Source organism: Cnephaeus nilssonii, assembly GCF_951640355.1.
Source record: "Cnephaeus nilssonii genome assembly, chromosome: 12".
NCBI classification, from domain to species: Eukaryota; Metazoa; Chordata; class Mammalia; order Chiroptera; family Vespertilionidae; genus Cnephaeus; species Cnephaeus nilssonii.
The window spans coordinates 16217997-16235350 of NC_137083.1; the positions used below are offsets into that span (position 1 = coordinate 16217997).

At 37.1% G+C, this 17354-nt stretch overlaps 1 protein-coding gene across 1 annotated transcript in view; it reads right to left on the reverse strand.

Moving 5' to 3' along the window:
• The window catches only part of HDAC9 (histone deacetylase 9), a gene marked incomplete at its 3' end in the record, with an annotated part of 637805 nt that overhangs the window by 210607 nt on the left and 409844 nt on the right, over window positions 1-17354 (reverse strand). Inside the window, exons 15-16 of the mRNA XM_079785596.1 lie at window positions 14361-14481; window positions 9647-9696 (exon numbers count right to left, since the gene is read on the reverse strand). Coding sequence (XP_079641722.1) covers window positions 9647-9696; window positions 14361-14481 — 171 coding nt within the window. The remainder of the gene's footprint in view (window positions 1-9646; window positions 9697-14360; window positions 14482-17354) is intronic.

The following is a 17354-nucleotide window of genomic DNA, read 5'->3' on the forward strand; positions in this document are numbered from 1 at the left end:
TACTGTAGAAAGGGAAACCTCAGTTACACCTTTCATAATAAGACTCCCGGAATTGCTGTAAGGATTAAAATATACAAGGTAGCTTATATATATTTCATATGTATTTACTGGAAGCTGTATATAGAGAATAGTTTCTGATGTGAGGATGTGAACCAGACCAGTTTTATATGAGAACCAATAGAATAAAGAGTTCTCTCGGTCCCTGGCTAAACCAAGGCATCTCACCTGTCCCTCTCCCTAAGAGATAATTCATTAAAGTCAATCATCTGAACCCCATTAGGGTCAAACTTAAGAGTTATTATTTTACATATATGGTTAGAGAACAGTCCTAAATAACTTAGTCGACATTTTTTACTGGTTTGTTTCATTTAATATTGAATATACTAAGGATCAGAAACTGATAGTTATTAGTAAGAAACGTCCTTGGAATTCAGATTCCAAAGTTTGAGTTCCTTGCATTATGTACAACTGATCCTGAAGAAATTGAGAAGTCACCACCCTTTGGTCCGTGCACTAATCTAAGGGGATCAACAAATCAGTTACCCCGAATCTTTCAACTCGGATATAAATTAGCAGGGACCAGCCAGAGGCAACTGAGGCCACAACATAACAGTGTTACTCAAAAAGCCACTTAAATGAACATGAAAAAGCACTGGGAAATGTCATGCAAATGTCAGGGCATTTTCATTATACTTGAATATGGGCAGGTGTTAGAATACTGTATCTAATTTGCAGCTGCACAATTTATACAGGAAACTATGTCTGAATAACGTCGCTGGGGACTGGGAACCCCACAGCACGTAATACTACTAAGCTGTGGAGCCACCCAGATGTCTCACAGCCCAGGATCTGCTGCTGAGGCCCAGATCTCTGAGTCCTTTTGAACTGTGCCCCTAGCCTCAAGCTCCTCCAGCCCACCAAGGTCAGACCTTAACGGAGACCTCAGGATTGCAGGTTGTGCCTGTAAATCCAGGGTGCCTGCCCCACAGCACCACAACTCAATCCAGGAGCCCAAAAGGAGGCCAGGAGCTGTGTGTGTTCTGGATGGGACAACCCTACCCCTGGTTGTTCACATCTTCATGGGCAGATGTGAAAATGGGGACTCAGAACTCTGAGCAGTCTTGACAAACCACCTTTGACCCCCTGAGCTTTAACTGCTTTCCCATCATCCTGCCTTGGGCCCTGGGTACAGATCTCATTGTTCCCTGTGTCCCTCTTCAAGTTAGTCACCACAAGAAGCCAAGACTCCCAGACGATCCCTCCCCCATCAATCCCAATCTTCAAAAGGCATCATATCCCAGCAACCACCAGTTCCATCTCCAGCCCCCAACATGCCACACCCCCTTCTTTGCTTTCTTTTCTCTATAACATTCATCATTACACACACATATTTATACTAATGTGTATTTGCTTATCTGTCTCCCCCACCAGAATATAAGTTCAACCATCAGGACAGAATTTTGTTCAGTGATGTACCTGCAGTTCCTGGCACATAATAAGCACTCAATAAATATTTATTTTGTAAGCAAATGAATAAATAAGAAAATCAATGAATCCTTCCCTAAGCTGTGGTAGCCACCAGAAGCTGTGCGTATATTAAATCCAAAGGCACAGAGACTAGTGTCAATTAGTATTTGGCATTTGACTTCTTTATGACTTGATATTAATGGAATAGTGTCAGATGCTGTCACCTGCATTTGCTAGCCTTCAGAATACAGACTTGAGGCCTTTGCTGAGGAAAGCTGAGACAATCTATCTTTAGAAATAGTTCATTAGGAAAATGACTCTGAATCTTTTTCGACTAAGAATCCAGATATTCTTATCACCTTCGATCCATATCTCTATTAGCTCCCAAGTCTTTATCACTAAAGTTGATAAATAAAAATAGAGTATTAACATAGACAAATAGTGATAAAAATGAGATGTAAGAGGGAATCAAAAAGGAAAAAACACACACATCAAAATGTAAGAGAAAAACATGAGGCTAAAGATTGTTCCATCTTGGCACATAGGAGTCTCTCATACATGTTTAAATTAATAAATGGATGGATGGATGGATGGATGGATGGATGGATGGATGGATGTTGAAATGTGTAAAGGGGAGACAACAGGTTAAGTAAAAAAAATGGTCTCTTTGAAAGCAAATTTCACTACTTGAAGGCCTTGTATTTTTAGTTCCTTAAATGATTACATTTCAAACTAGTGTAGGATCATTTTGAGAAGTCTTTACAGATCCTTATAAAGAATATGTAGGTATGTGTCCACAGAAATATTAGAGACCATGCAAATCATATTATTGATAATGTAACAGAATAAACTCACCAAATGAGATGGATGTAAATCATTATAAATGTATTAGTCTTTTAACAGTCTCATTAGTATTCATATAAAAAATGATTCAATATATGCTTTGTTTCTAAGATAAGTGAGCCATTGCTTAGAAAGTCAAGTCCTTTACTTATTTTATATTTAAAATGAAGCCTGCACAATAACAAGAAGGTGCTGGCCCAGAAGGCAGGAGCTATGGGTCCGCGTGGGGGTTGGGAATGATTACCTCCGAGGAAGTGGGCCATGAACGACCTCCCGTTTCAAGCACTCCAAAAACCACTGTATTTTTGTTTTGGATTTTGAAAGAAAAATTATTATTTGAAAATTCAGCCATTATGCTTCACTTAACTTACTGTCAAAATACTTCATGACAGCACATCCAATAATGATATGCCAATATTATGTATGGGATAGTATTAGTTTGTTACAAGGATGACTATCTAGACCTGGAACTATCCTGGGTAGAAATATGACAAAGGAAAACTGCATCAGAATGAAAGGCTGATTGGGACTGGATGTAGCCGTATTTCAGGCTGCACAGCATAGAAGCTGTAGCAACCTGTTTCCTTTAGGTACCTCAGTTTCCTTTGTGAACTCGAAACTTCTGTTTGATCTAAGGCTTTATGTTATCTTGACAGTCAGAAGTGGCAATCAGTAGATGACTGTATAATTCAAATTTATTCAAGTATGCTTTAATTTTTCAGAGTTTTTGTTTCATAGAACCATAGGTTTCCTGACTTAGGTAGAAGCTTAATGTTCTCAAATACATTTACCTTCAGCAACTACAGATCTAAGGAGCAATGTCTTCTTGTCACGGTGCTTATCATCAAGACACATAGGCAAATGGAGAACATTATTATAGTACAGGAAAATGATAGAGCAAAAAATTATTTAAAAAAGGATATATTTTTTCTTCCCTGCTACTGAATCATTTGGTTGATATAGTTGCACATATAATTTTCTATAGACATTGCAGTGCCAAGAATGTAAAAAAACACATGGGTAAAGCTTTGATGATGATTTCATTTTGATAAGAGAAGAATTTTAATACCTTTGCTATATTGAGGTTTACTTTAAAAAGAAAATGAAGATAGAATTTCAAAATGCATCCTGTTATCCTCAGCCATACTGTCAAAGCAACTAAAGGGATTTCATCGCAGATGGGATGCTACAGCTAAGTGAATTAAGGAGGATGTTAAGGTTTTCATTTATAATTTTCCTCTTTTCTGCAATGGGCATCAGACACTTAAAGACTCTATGAAATTTTACATCTTCTAGTGAACACAGAGTAATGTGTATATGTTTATCTCTGTGGGAACATCAGCTATGCAATACTGGAAACTTCCTTTGTCACTGAGAAGGAATTCCCGGGCTTGCATAGTATTTTGAACTCCAGTTTCCCAGTCTGGGGCAACATGATCTTTTTGCAGAATCCACAGCACAAATAAAAACTTTTTCAAACCATTTCATTAAGGCGGCTTATCTGTTTTCCTTCTCCCAGGTGCCCTGGGTGGTTCCTGCTGGTATCATTTGCATCATGTTTGAAAACTAATGAAAACCCAAATACAATTAGGAAGGGGAGATGAAAAAAGAGAGATTCCAAATCAGGGTGGATCCTCTTATTGTGCTGGAGGGAAGAGAACTGTGATGTATCTTTGATAACAGCAGTGGAGGAAATGAAGTACTGATTGCAAGCCAGGACCGAGCTGAACATTAATACGAAGGAAATCAACATTATCCTGATTACTGCACGTGAGAAACAGATGTGACCCCCTCCTCTCTCTATGGACACAACAAAAGGCATTGTGCATGCTCAGAATAACTGGGTGTAATAACCTGAGATGCATATACTTAGGATAAAAGGGAGGAGTTCCTGAGTCATTATCAAAACTTTAGGAACATCCCAATTTTGGCATAAGCATAGGTTTTGATGCAGAAAACAATAAGTCATATTAATTGGCAACTGCTTGGTGCAAATGTCAAAAATATGGTGTGTTGTTATAACCTAAACAGTTAATACTTAGATGACTCCCCTGACCCTCACTCATAACTGCCCCTTGCAATACACAAACACATTCATGCCTAGTTTTTTCTGGACAATTTTGCTTATGCCTGCTTGAGTAACCCTCACACAACCTCTCTTCTGTTCTGTTCTGGAAGGCTCATCCTTTGTGCCCCCACAGCACAGCATTTCTCCAAATCAGCCAATGAAAAGGCTATGAGCAACTTGTCTTATTCCTTATCTCATTCCTGCACTTTGTTAAACCATTGACAAGTCTTACCTTATTTTTCCTGCCCTTCACTCCTCTTATGATGGCATATGGCATGCCTTCTAAAATACTAATTTTGTTGACCTGGCCAGAGTTGCTAAGTGGCTAGAGTGCTGGCCTGTGCACCAAAGGGTCTCAGGTTCAATTTCCAGTGAAGGACTCATACCTGGGTTGCAGGTTCGATGCCAGGTCCCAGTAGGGGTGCATGCCAGAGGCAACCAATCGATGTGTTTCTCTCACATCAATGTTTCTCTCTCTCTCTCTCTCTCTCTCTCTCTCTCTCTCTCTCTCTCTCTCTCTCCCTTCCTCCCTTCCCTTCACTCTCTCTAGGGATCAATGAAAACATATCCTTGGATGATGATTAACAACAACAATAAAAAAATTGAAAATAAAATACTAATTTTGTTTTTAAAAAAAACACTATAAATAGCAGGAGAAATGTGTTTTAACCAAACCTATCTGTTACATTCAATTCAACTATATAATCATAGATTTGGTCATAAAATAAATCATTCCCACCCGGCTGGTGTGGCTCAGTGGTTGAACATTGACCTATGAACCAGGAGGTCACGGTTCGATTCCCAGTCAGGGCACATACCCGGGTTGCGGGCTCCATCAATGACTCTCTCTCATCATTGATGTTTCTATCTCTCTTTCCTTCTTCCTTCCTCTCTAAATCAATAAAAATATATTAAAAAATAAAATAAATTATTCCCTGATAATACAATAGAGAAAATTAAAGCAGTCCCTTGAAAGGCTGGTCACTGGATTTTTTTTTATTTTTTTTTTTTACTGTTATTGGGGAGAATAAATGTGGAGGACCAATGTGGTATATTAAATGGAAAAATAATGTGAAAGTATAAATGTAATGTTAAATAACAGAGTTTTCTTTTGAATAAATATATGTACACATATCATATTTCCACACATGTAAATTGTATATATCAGATGGGAAAGCTTACATTTTAAACCTGACAGAATGAAAGAAAATTTGAGACATTTCATCCAAACCTGCCTCCTGTGCAGTGAGTGTAGTTAGTATCTGGCTGAAACGTCTGCTAAAAACCTCGGAGCAATTGAAATGAGCCTTAAATTACCTCCCCACAATCACCTAATTCTTCTCCCCATCTCCCCCTCCCCAAATCACAAAAAAAAAAATGACATCCCTAACCCCCACAGTGTGTCAGAGCGAGGTGCAATCAGATAGAATACGGGCCGAGAAAAGTTTGCAATAAAAAGCTGGCTTCCTGTTCACAGTCCGACCGAGCTGCTGCTGGAGAGAGCGCCTTGATTAAACTCCCGGAGCCTCATTTTTGGCACATCTTTGACCAGTTAGGCTGGCCGGGATTCTGCCCAGGCTCTGCAATTCCTCATTCCTCCCAGGGAATTACTCTGCCTCTTCCACAGCTCCTCCTCCTCCAATCAAGGGTCTGTCCTGCCCACTGACCACGCTGCTGTGTCTGCCTTTTGGCACGGGGAGCTTGTCTGTCCTAGGATGAAAGTGGAATTCTCTGCTGTCTGCAGGGCTTTCCCCTGGGGCCAGAGCATGAAACCCAAACTTATATATAAAATCATATCCTGTTTGCAAACATCATATTCCCTTTGCTTCTCACTAATCTGGTCCTGTAAACCCCAGCACAGCTTGAGAGCCCATTCCTCATCTAAACAAATGCCATAAGCCCCTTTATACTTTTACAACCATGTCAAAAAATAATATTGCCTGCCAATAGTGATGTGATTGGAGTTGCCTCCTCCGAGCCATAAAAGAAGTGCAGAGTCTGTTATCAATTTCTCTAAGTGTATCAGGGGAATTATGGGTCGATTCAGTTCCAAGTTATAAATGACAACTCAAAAGCCGCAGAAGCGTTTGAAGCTGGGAGCTGATGACGACATTATCATAAAAGCCTGCTCGTCCTTGCTTTTGTGGGTTTTTCTTTTTCTTTCCTTCTTACTTTTTTTCCCCCCCTTCTTTGTGGCCTATCAAGTGAAGAGGGAAAAATAAGGCTGAGAAATGACTTCAAGATTTCTTCACACAGCAGCAGGTCAGATGGCCAGGAAAATGATCACTATTTTTGGTGATATGTATACCCTGAGGAGTGAGAACTAAAATGGTCCTGCGCTGGCTTTTGTTTCCGGAGTCCCTTAATTATCGGTTTCACTAGACTCCGACCAAGTCCTGGGATTTGGTACAATGCTCTTTTCAACGGCGCATTTTCTTGTAGTGCAATCACACAGTCATCAGAAATGAGTCATGCCATAGTAACTAAACAAAATGAAAACCAAACAAAAGAATTCAGAAACCTTGAGGTTGTTGCTCAAAATGCAACTCATGGGTGGAGGCATGCGTGTGGAAGGGTTTGGGATGGGAATGGGGGGGGGCGGTTTGAGGACAAATATGTGATACCTTAATCAATAAAGTAATTTTAAAAAAATGCAACTCAGGAGAGCATACTTTAAAGCACATTATATACCACTCACCCACTGAGCTGCCTGAACAACACTGCCGAATTATCACATGGAATTTTAGGGGATGGTTTCATAAAGTCTCAGGTAGTCTCCTCAAAAGCCATCTAATCATCAGCATTCAGTAAGTATGTAATAAACCCATCTAGTAGAAAGGTATATAGTCTAGGTAACTGGAATTTGTTGAACAGTTGGGGAGCATTTAAGTATTTTAGAATTTAAACCGTGGGTTCATCTTAGATAATCTGAAGCAGAACAATGGCCTAAGACAAAGGCCGTTTCAGTGGTTTCCAAGCTCACTAGGGTGCCCCTATTGTGCCAAGTTGGACCACACCAAGTTCATACTGGGTGTCTTTCATATATGTAGTATGTCTAGAACCATCTGGGAGGTAAAAACGGAGACTAGTACAAATCCAGAGGATCCAGAGTCTCTCTTAGGACTTATATCAAAACCAAAGGTATTAGGGGGCAATATGGTACCTTCATGTATAGGAACAAATTTGATTTGTGGAAAAAAACACACAGGAAGACTGAATCCAACTAGTTCTCTGGTACATCAACAGGACAAGCTTGTGTACACACACACACACACACACACACACACACACACACACTCACCTAGACCTACAAACACACCACCAGAAGACCTAGAGGCCAATTTGATCAACAGAGGTAACTCTCTCCAGCCCTTTCCGGTATTAATACAGGCAAACTAATCAGTCTTCCTTCTCCTGCCTCTGCTCAAGCCTCACTTACCCACCAGCACTGGTACCATCTGGATTAGGTCAGTGTCTGAGGACCTTACTAAGGGCTTACTCTCTGACACCCACTGTGTTAGAAGTGACAGGCACTGTTCATTCACTGGGCACATCTAAGAGTTTACTAGAGCAGTTCTGGCTAAAGATAAGAAGTTACCTTGCTATGGGTTGAGAGCAGCAAAGTAGAGGAAGGAACTTTGTGTTCAAAAGGGATAGTGAGTTATAGGCACAGCCCCTTTCAAACTTGGGAGGTGGGTCCTGGGATAAAGGTACTTGTAAATGAGTGGGGGTTTGGGACCACCACTCTTTCAACAGTTTTGATTTCCTCACCATCACCAGACCCACTAAGTAGTCCTTAGCTTTGTTTCTTTGCCTCATTTGCAGGTAATCAGCCATTCTCATAAGATGGTCACTTGGGATGTTAGAAAATAATCTCAAAGCCAATGAACCCTATTTTAAAAATCAGTTTGTCCTCTGCTTTCTAGAATAATTCTGCAAGCTCCTAGCTTCACAGGAGGATTGCTAAAACTTAGCAAGGATACATATGGGGTAGTGATTATCCTGTGCTGGGGGTCAAAAAGCCAAGCTCACTGGTGAGCTACCACAAAGGGCACCTCGCTACACCAGCCATGTGGCCAGCCTGTTCAAGATGAAAGCCATGGAAGCACCTACAATGCTCTTTCGGAACTCCTCCACCTGGATTTTCCCGTCCACCTCAAACTTTCAACTTTCCCCTCTTTCCTGTGTGGCTTCAGGAAAGTAACCTCACTTCTCTGACACTTCAGGTCTCATTTGCAAAATGGTGCTAACAATCACGACTATTTTACCAAGTTGTTATGCACCTCTGTTGTACATGAGAAACTGTAAAGTCCTATTAGTTGTTAGTTGTAGTTTCCATTCTTATTTCTAGAGGGCAGAATCACAGGTAAAGGAATATAAAGATTATCCTTGATAAATCTAACATCACTAAAATGAAAGAATTTTATGAAAATACATGGGGATTCCCTGTATAAAATTCAGTTATAGCAAAATATTGCCTAATACATGGCATACAAAAGACTAGTTTTGTTCTTTCCCTTCCATATCCAAGAAACCTAATTGAATTAAATTCCTTAGTCCTTAAACCTGGTCTAGTATATGTTGTCCCAACATGACTTAGCACTCAGCTCTACAGGATGAAGGTCTATTAATGGTAAGGGTTAACTTTAAATAGATTGCAGACTATTACGTATGCTCTAATCATCCACAAAATGTAGACGTTTTTCTTCATATGTCGCTGGATTCAAACAAATTTGTCCCTGCAATGCGGTATAAATATCCTGGGTCAAAAACATTGTTAATTATTGAAGACAAAAATGGCCCCAGGAGGTTCACAAGCATAATGTCCCACAATTCAAAGCACTTTGTGAAGTTTATGCAATTTTCATCAGGAATATAAATAATGTATCTGCATATTCAGTGTGACTGCATTGCAAACTGAATTCCGCTACAAAACTGTGTTATACCCTCTCGTACTACCTTTTCCCCAGGCATAGAAAAGCCTAGCAAAGCCAGCTTTGTGAGCAGTGACCTGTGAAGTCACACAGAGCCCTACAGCGATGGGCCTACTCTGGTTAATTCTCTACTGTTACCATCTTGAATTCTTAGTTATTGAACAGCAGGATCTGTATTTTCATTTGGCATTGAGCCCTACAAATTACGGAGCTAGCCATGCAGTCTAGTATAACTTCTACTGAAAAACAGCCTTAAACATAATTGAATAGATAAATCAAAGGAGATATTTTTGGAAGTTTGTTATTTAAGAGCAGTGAACAAACTCATACTTACCCCAAGTCCACCACAAGGTAATGAAGAAAAAAACTTTTGAGAGGCATCACCTATATAGCAAGAAGATATGAAAAACATATAAATTGGGAATATAATTATAGTTTTTAAATATTAATTTTTAATATTTCTAACAACTAATTTATAATTTTGATGTGTTTATTAATACATAGTATGTCACATGGTATTTATCATTTAACTCAGGAGAAAACTGATCAAATTTTAGATAGGTAAAAGCTCACAGCAAGTAAATAAAAATATTACATGTAGAGTCTATTGCCCCACATGAAAAGCGGGATCTGTATTAAATACCTATGAAATTTAAGTCTTAAGATTTGTTTTAACTGTCCCACACATTGTACAATGTATCACAACATTTTTAAATTCATACTTTACTATGAATAACTCAGCTATTCACTGAGTATATCCCTCTAATGTGGCTTTACAAGCCAATAATTATGAAAGACATCCATTTTTTAATGTTTCAAATATTAAAACATCTATTCAAAGATACAGATTTGTTTTGAATTTATATTTCAGATATAGCTATGACTAAGTATACCTAGCCTCTCCAATATTTATAATTTTTCAAACAAACAAGTTACAAAACACTACAATGAGGATAATATTATTTAGGGATCTATATAATACAATAATATATCTTCTTAAAAATATATGCCAAAATCTTACTTGTGACTGTCTCTTAGTATTAATACTTGAAGGAATTTTAATCCTATTGGTTATCTGCATTTTTATTTTCTACATTATCTACTACATGAGTAGAAAAAATAAAAATAACTACTCTTAAATTTCTTAGGCTAAAATCTGCCTTGCAAAATAATTAGAGGGAAAGGAGTAGGCATTTCTATATCATAGTCAAATGGCTCTGAAGTGACTCAGATGAGTCACTCAGGAGATTAGTGGTAGAAAGAGGTGCAAACTTCCATTTCACCTTTCCCAATTCATTTTTTCTATTGATGATCAATGAAATAATAATGAAAACAGGCTTGTGGTGGAAATCACATGCCATGTCAATAAAAGTCTAAATAGATTTTAATGTCACAGAAAATATTTGATTTTTTTAAAAAAGAAATTTCATGAGTTGATTTTTCAAACGCAATAGCTAACAGATGGAAAATGATAAACAAAAATTTAAGAACAAATGAAAAAAATGATACACCTCATTATATATAAGGGTATTCATGAAAAAAAGTAATCAATAGAAAACAAGTCATAAAAACATATTAAACCTGAAATGCTGACATCAGTAAAAGATACATAAAAATTTTATGGGTAGTTAGGTGGAGGGATAAAGTTTACTTAAGTTGTTGCTCATAACAAAGATATTTCTATATTATTAAATATTTTGCAAGGATGCATTCACATGTTATATGTGAAATTAAAATACATAATATTGTATATTTAATGTCTGAACTCTTCATTCCATAGTTAAAAGAAATAAAGTTAATATTACAATGCAATAAAGTAATTTTAAAAAATTTATGTAAACTCAAAGAGAATAACGAAAATACTGATAAATGTTAAGCTGCTTAAGGAGAATTGTATTAAGTAATGTTTACATAATACAAAAAAGACAAATAATAATTTAAATTTAGTGGTGTGTAAAATTTTAATTTACTGAATTGATAGGAATTTTTAAGAATAATGTTATGTTGCCATCCCCATGAACTGAGAGCTGACTAGCCACACGATTATGAAAACTGGTAGTAAGAACGACAGGAATATTAATGCTAAGGAAAACCTTGTACCAGAAATGATTGGAGAGAATGTTTTTAAAGTGTCACCTTACAGGGTCTAGAGTATTTAAAGAGATAAATGGTGCACATTTTCCAATCTAATTATTTTGTAAGCTATAGATATCTTTCAAGATACAAAGACTGATAGGTCTGGTCATAATGAACTCCTCTTATTTAAATCCTCCTAACTCTGGAACATAACTAGGAAGAGTAGTATTATCAATTCAACTCAGAAATTTCATCAATGGAATGAATTTAAATTCAAAGTGTGTGCACATTGACAAATTCCCCCCACACCACCATCCCCACTCTGTGTTGGGAGGGAATGGGGGAAGAAGAGGGATATACGGGAGTGAAAGAGAGGGACAAAGGAAGAAAAATATCTTGATGGTTCTACATCTCTATACTTATACATGGCAGTCTGGTTTTTTAGATATAAATAAAAAATGAGCCATGAGAATTCAAATTTTATAAAGAACAAAAAAGTATGAAAGGTTAAACTTAAAAAACAATGCAATTGTTCATTTTGAACTTGAATGGAGGAAAATGTGCTGTGTCTAGACTCACATGAGATACTGAAGTAGTTCAGAAGTGGTATCAGCATTGAATTTCATGCTTGACATCAAGACTAAACAATGCAATGTCCTTGTTTATATTTACTCATGTGGCCTATACTTAATATTAAAATTGTTGCACTAATCCCTGAGAGGTGCCTATGGAACGAACTCCACATATATACCCAAAGCTAACCCTAAATCTTCAATTTTATATCTCACATTAAATACTCAAACCTAATGAGATAAGTGGCTAGCTTATTGGGACTTAAACTTTAAAAATTAAGTTATTGATACTCAGTGTTTCATCGCATAAATACATGAAAAGAATTGCCAGAGGTCTAAATTATACATTGGAATTCACTTCTAAACCATCAAATTTTAAAATGATATTTATGTTGAATATTTTGAGAAAATCAGTTTTGTTCAAGTGTCAAATTTCATTTGGAAAAAAAAATGATGGCATTGCCATGTTTCATAAGTAAACAGTTCCAGCTCATCAAAATTTAAACTTAATTTCTTTCACAAATATGTCTTTTCTCTTAAAGTGTAGAAAATTGTTGTTTTGGAATATCTCTCAAACACCTACATGTAAGTTCTTCCCAATTAAATCCAAAATATTTAGTCCTATATCTATACTGATTTATAGTTTAAGAACATAGTTAAAAAAAATGGGGGGGGGGAAGGATGCTACTTGTTTTCTCTTAATTAAAAAATAATCAATATTGCCCTAGCCAGTTTGGCTCAGTAGATAGAGCATTGACCTGTGGACCAAAGGCTCCTGGGTTAGATTCCGGTCAAGGGCATGTACCTTGGTTGCAGGCTCCTCCCTGGCCATGGCCCTGGTTGGGGCTTGTGCAACCAATCGATGTGTTTCTTTCACATTGATTGTCTCTCTCTCTGTCCTTCCATCTCCTACTATCCCTTAAAAAAAAAAACAATGAAAAAATATCCTCAAAAGAGGATTAACCAAAAAAAATTTTTTTTAAAAATCAAAATGAACATAGCTTCCTATCTTTAAGTGTGTGAGTATTTTGACCTCATAAAACCATGAAAGTTAATGTGTGGTTAACTTCATCTTTGGGCAAATTGTGTGAGATTATTAATGCATGTAAAAATAAGGACATTTATTACATAGTATCCACAGTAAATGAAGTACTTTATGTGCAGAGATTCCTTCCTTCAACAGAAGGAAAAAAATACAGAGTACATATGTTCAGATTGACTTATTCGTCTTTATATTAACATACAGATTTAATTCTATACAAATTGTTTTTCATCATCAAATTTTAATAATGTTTGCTAAAACACTGAATAATTTTCATCTGTTCCCCTTTCTGTCAATTTCTCCCAGTACCTCCCCTGAATGCATGTAGGCATACACACATTAACCCATCTTCCTTTACTTCATAAAGTGAGGAATGCTTGCCTACTACATGTCATATATTTGCTTCTGAATTCTTTAGGAGCAGTTAATATAAAATTATTCTGAAATAATATTGAATTAGGTGAGAGAGTCCAATAATTTGGAATTGACACAATAGGTTTTATTGAAAGGGGACAAAAAAATCCCTGCAATACCTTTTTTTAAGTTAAAATAGTTTTTAAAATATCCTTTTGGTATGTATAGACATGTTATGTATTGTTATTCCACTATAAAAGGTTGTTAATAAACTTAATTAATAGAATTGTTTCAGCTAAAATAAGGTTCTGTATTGAACTTTTTCCAAATCTATTATTTCTATTGCTCATATAAAGTTTATATAACCCTGTTCAACATTCATTTTATTTTAAAATTTGATGGCAGAGGTTTGAAAATTGTATGTTAACTAAAAATTATGTTTATTAGTTTTCTACTTCTGCCACCTACTTTACTGTTTAATTCCACAGTGAAGACATTAAAAAGATTACATTTAATTTTAAAATGCAATCTAACTTTAAAATGCAATCTTAACTATAAAATTTCACTTAAAATAAGTTGTACTATGCCCTCTGTCTGTTAAGGTCACAGAGAAAAAGAACTGAATAACACAAAACAAATGGAAAAGGTGAAGATAAATTTGCATAAAGATTGTGAAAACCTTTCTTCTTTTGGTTTAAAAATGTAAGCAAACAAGCTCAACTGTGCATTTATTCCTGTATGCTAAAATACAATGGAGAAAAGCTATTCAAATAAACATGAACTTAAATGTTAACATCATGGAACTTGGTCATTTTTTCTAATGCAAGATTTTTCTTCATCGGCATTGGCTTACTGTAAGGGACTCACTCCTCCCAAAGAGCAATGCTGATGGAAGGCTGGGTTTTTTGTCACACTGCTTGCCAAGTATTTTGAACTGACACCCGCCTTGACTAATGATAGTGCTGGAATGTGCTGTTCTCAGTAGAAGAGAGGCCCGTACAGACCTAGGAGCGTCCTGGGGTCCAGCTTCTGTCCGTCCAGGGGGTTGGTGCCATACAGCAGTGAGTGATGTGCAGAGTGAACAAGCTGTATTTCCTCCAGGCTGGCTTTTCGACCTTGAATCCGCTGAAAGAAAACAGCAGAAGCCTACAGCACTCCACTGACAATGTTTCCAAGAAAATAAGGCCCCAAGTCACATTTAAGATGATTAATAATGGGCTGAGTTTCATCATGAAGGAATGTGACACTGATTTGCTTAGTAAAGTACCATAATAATATTTGAAAAATGAGAGTAGGCAACGTTCAGAACCGATGGACTGCTTATGCCTAAATGGGCAACTGACATAAAGCGTATTCTTCTTTGGCATAAAAAGAATCTATAACAAAGAAATTAATAGCTAATTCCTTTGTAAAAGTATCAGCTTAAAAAACAAAGAGGGTCTGTTGTTTAGCTGAGAAGTAAATTAATCAACATCCTGTTTTACATTCACCTAAAATATGTGTTGAAACAAATTCCTTATTGTTTCTTAAAGGACTTAAGTAAGACCAATACATTTCAATATATTTGTTTATAACAAATATGCTGATCACTTCATATGCGTGCACCTCATAGTAGTGTTCATCTAGACAGCGGTGGGGAACCTTTTTTTTTTTTTGCCAAAGGCCATTTGGATATTTATAACATCATTCACTTAATGTGATTCACTTATCATACAGTTATGTTGCTATGAACAAAACTCCTAGATTTATTGAATTTTGAGCCCTGCCTGTTGTTGCCTTGGCAGGGCCAGACCAAATGATAAGGCCCGTGGGCCAGATGTTCCCCAACCTGATCTAGACCAATGTGTGACCTATGGGATCAGTAACAGTTCAGGAACTGTTTATGGTCTGATGAGGTCTATACAGAATTCGAAGTAAACATTTAGAAACTTTTACAGTAAACTGACAGAATATCTTTATGTCTGTTGAATCTAATAGAATCTTGTATGACGTTCAATCAATTTTCATTTTTGTAGTATTTCATTTTTAATGTACCTTATAAAAGCATTAGTTTATGACAGAATGGAAATGAAAGAAAAACGATAACCACTGCTTAACCAGAGATAATATGACCCAGTCAATATTTCTACACACCTGTTAGGCAGGGACTTTCACTTCACCTAAGAAAGAATGGTCCTTTGACACAGACAAAACTGTACGTTAAGTTAAAGCTCAGTCAATCAATCTGCGGCCACAATTCTCAGCTGGCATGTCTGTGAGCCCAATAAACATCATTTGGTGTATGAAGTGAATTAGCCCAACTTTTTAAAATTGCTGTGTTTCCTAAAATTACCCAGATAGTGTTAATATTTCACTTAAAGTATGTATCATAATAAGGTACTTATAAGGCAATGAATTAGAAGAGAATGGCGTTCAGTGAACTTCGAAGAGAATCTGTCCTTTCGTGTCCCAGGTGACACAGAAACCTCAGGTGACAACAGCACCTCCCTCAGGACCAGGACATGTCCATATTCAACCTCCCTAATTTACGGGGATGTGGCAGCCGTGGATGTGTGAGCAGCCGGAAGCCTGGACTTACTGACACTTCCTAGGGTTTTACTGTGTAGAGGGCAGAGCTGTGCTTGTCACTGAAAATAAGTCATGTAACAGGGAGGGGAGGTGGTGGAGACCCACGGGGTAACAGGAGTGATAGAAAATGGAAATTTCTTGACACTGTGCCATTATTTGCTAAACAAATAAATGCTTATGGAAGTTTCTTTGTCACAGAATTGAAGTTCCCCCTTTTTGACACCCAATTTACATTTCTAGAGGAATAAAAATATGTTTCAGGTAAATTATTCCAAGGTAGGCAATAATTAAAATTGAAATTAAACCAGGTAAGTAATGTTGAAGACAAAGGCAAATGTGTGATGGCCATCTGATCAACCATTGCCCTGATCAATAAATAAACACATTATTGACATTTGTGACTTAATGATAAACATTAAATTTGAAAATGTTTATGGAAGAGCAGAACAACCAAAGCAATAGAATGAGAAGACATGAGAGAAAAATAGGAAGCAAATGTTCAAAGTCAATATTAAAGAGAAACATTTTAACTGAGATTTCAGCTGCTGGAAAATCCAAGATAAATAGTGGCAAATCCATGGTCTGAGTCATCTAAAATTGGAATGAGCAGACGACTGGAAACCAGACTGCAGGAACTAGTTCTATCTGGCAGAATAATGAACACCGTGAAATAATAGGGCTTCCAGCTCTCACTTCTATGAATCTAAGAATTCCATAGCCACTGATATTTTATACGCTCATACAGTGAATCATCTTTGTCTTAAATAATGTCAGTTCTACAGTTAATCAGACCAACATTTTGACTGATATCATAAAGTTTCATTGATTTTTTTTTCTTTTTCTAAAATATATTTTTCAGCCCTGAAACTGAATTTCTGCCTATGGCATGACATTAAATACCAGTAATAAGAAATATATCTTTAGCCCTGACCGGTTTGGCTCAGTGGATAGAGCGTCGGCCTGCAGACTGAAGGGTCCCAGGTTCAATTCCGGTCAAGGGCATGTACCTTGGTTGCAGGCACATCCCCAGTAGGGGGTGTGCAGGAGGCAGCTGATCAATGTTTCTCTCTCACTGTTATTTCTAACTCTCTATCCCTCTCACTTCCTCTCTGTAAAAAATCAATAAAATATATATTTTTTAAAAAGAAATATATCTTTATGTTTTCATTAACCAGTCACATATACACTGAGTGGCCAGATTATGATGATCTCTGAACGCATAATAAGCTGGCCACTCAGTGTGTGTGTATGTGTGTGTGTGTGTGTGTGTATATATGTATATATATATGAGGCCCGATGCATGAATTCGTGCATGGGTGGGTTCTGGCCAGCCTGGCCAGGGGAAGGGGACATGGGCGGTTGGCTGGCCTGCCTGCTGGTCGAACTCCTGGTCGAGGGGACAATTTGCATATTAGTCTTTTATTATATAG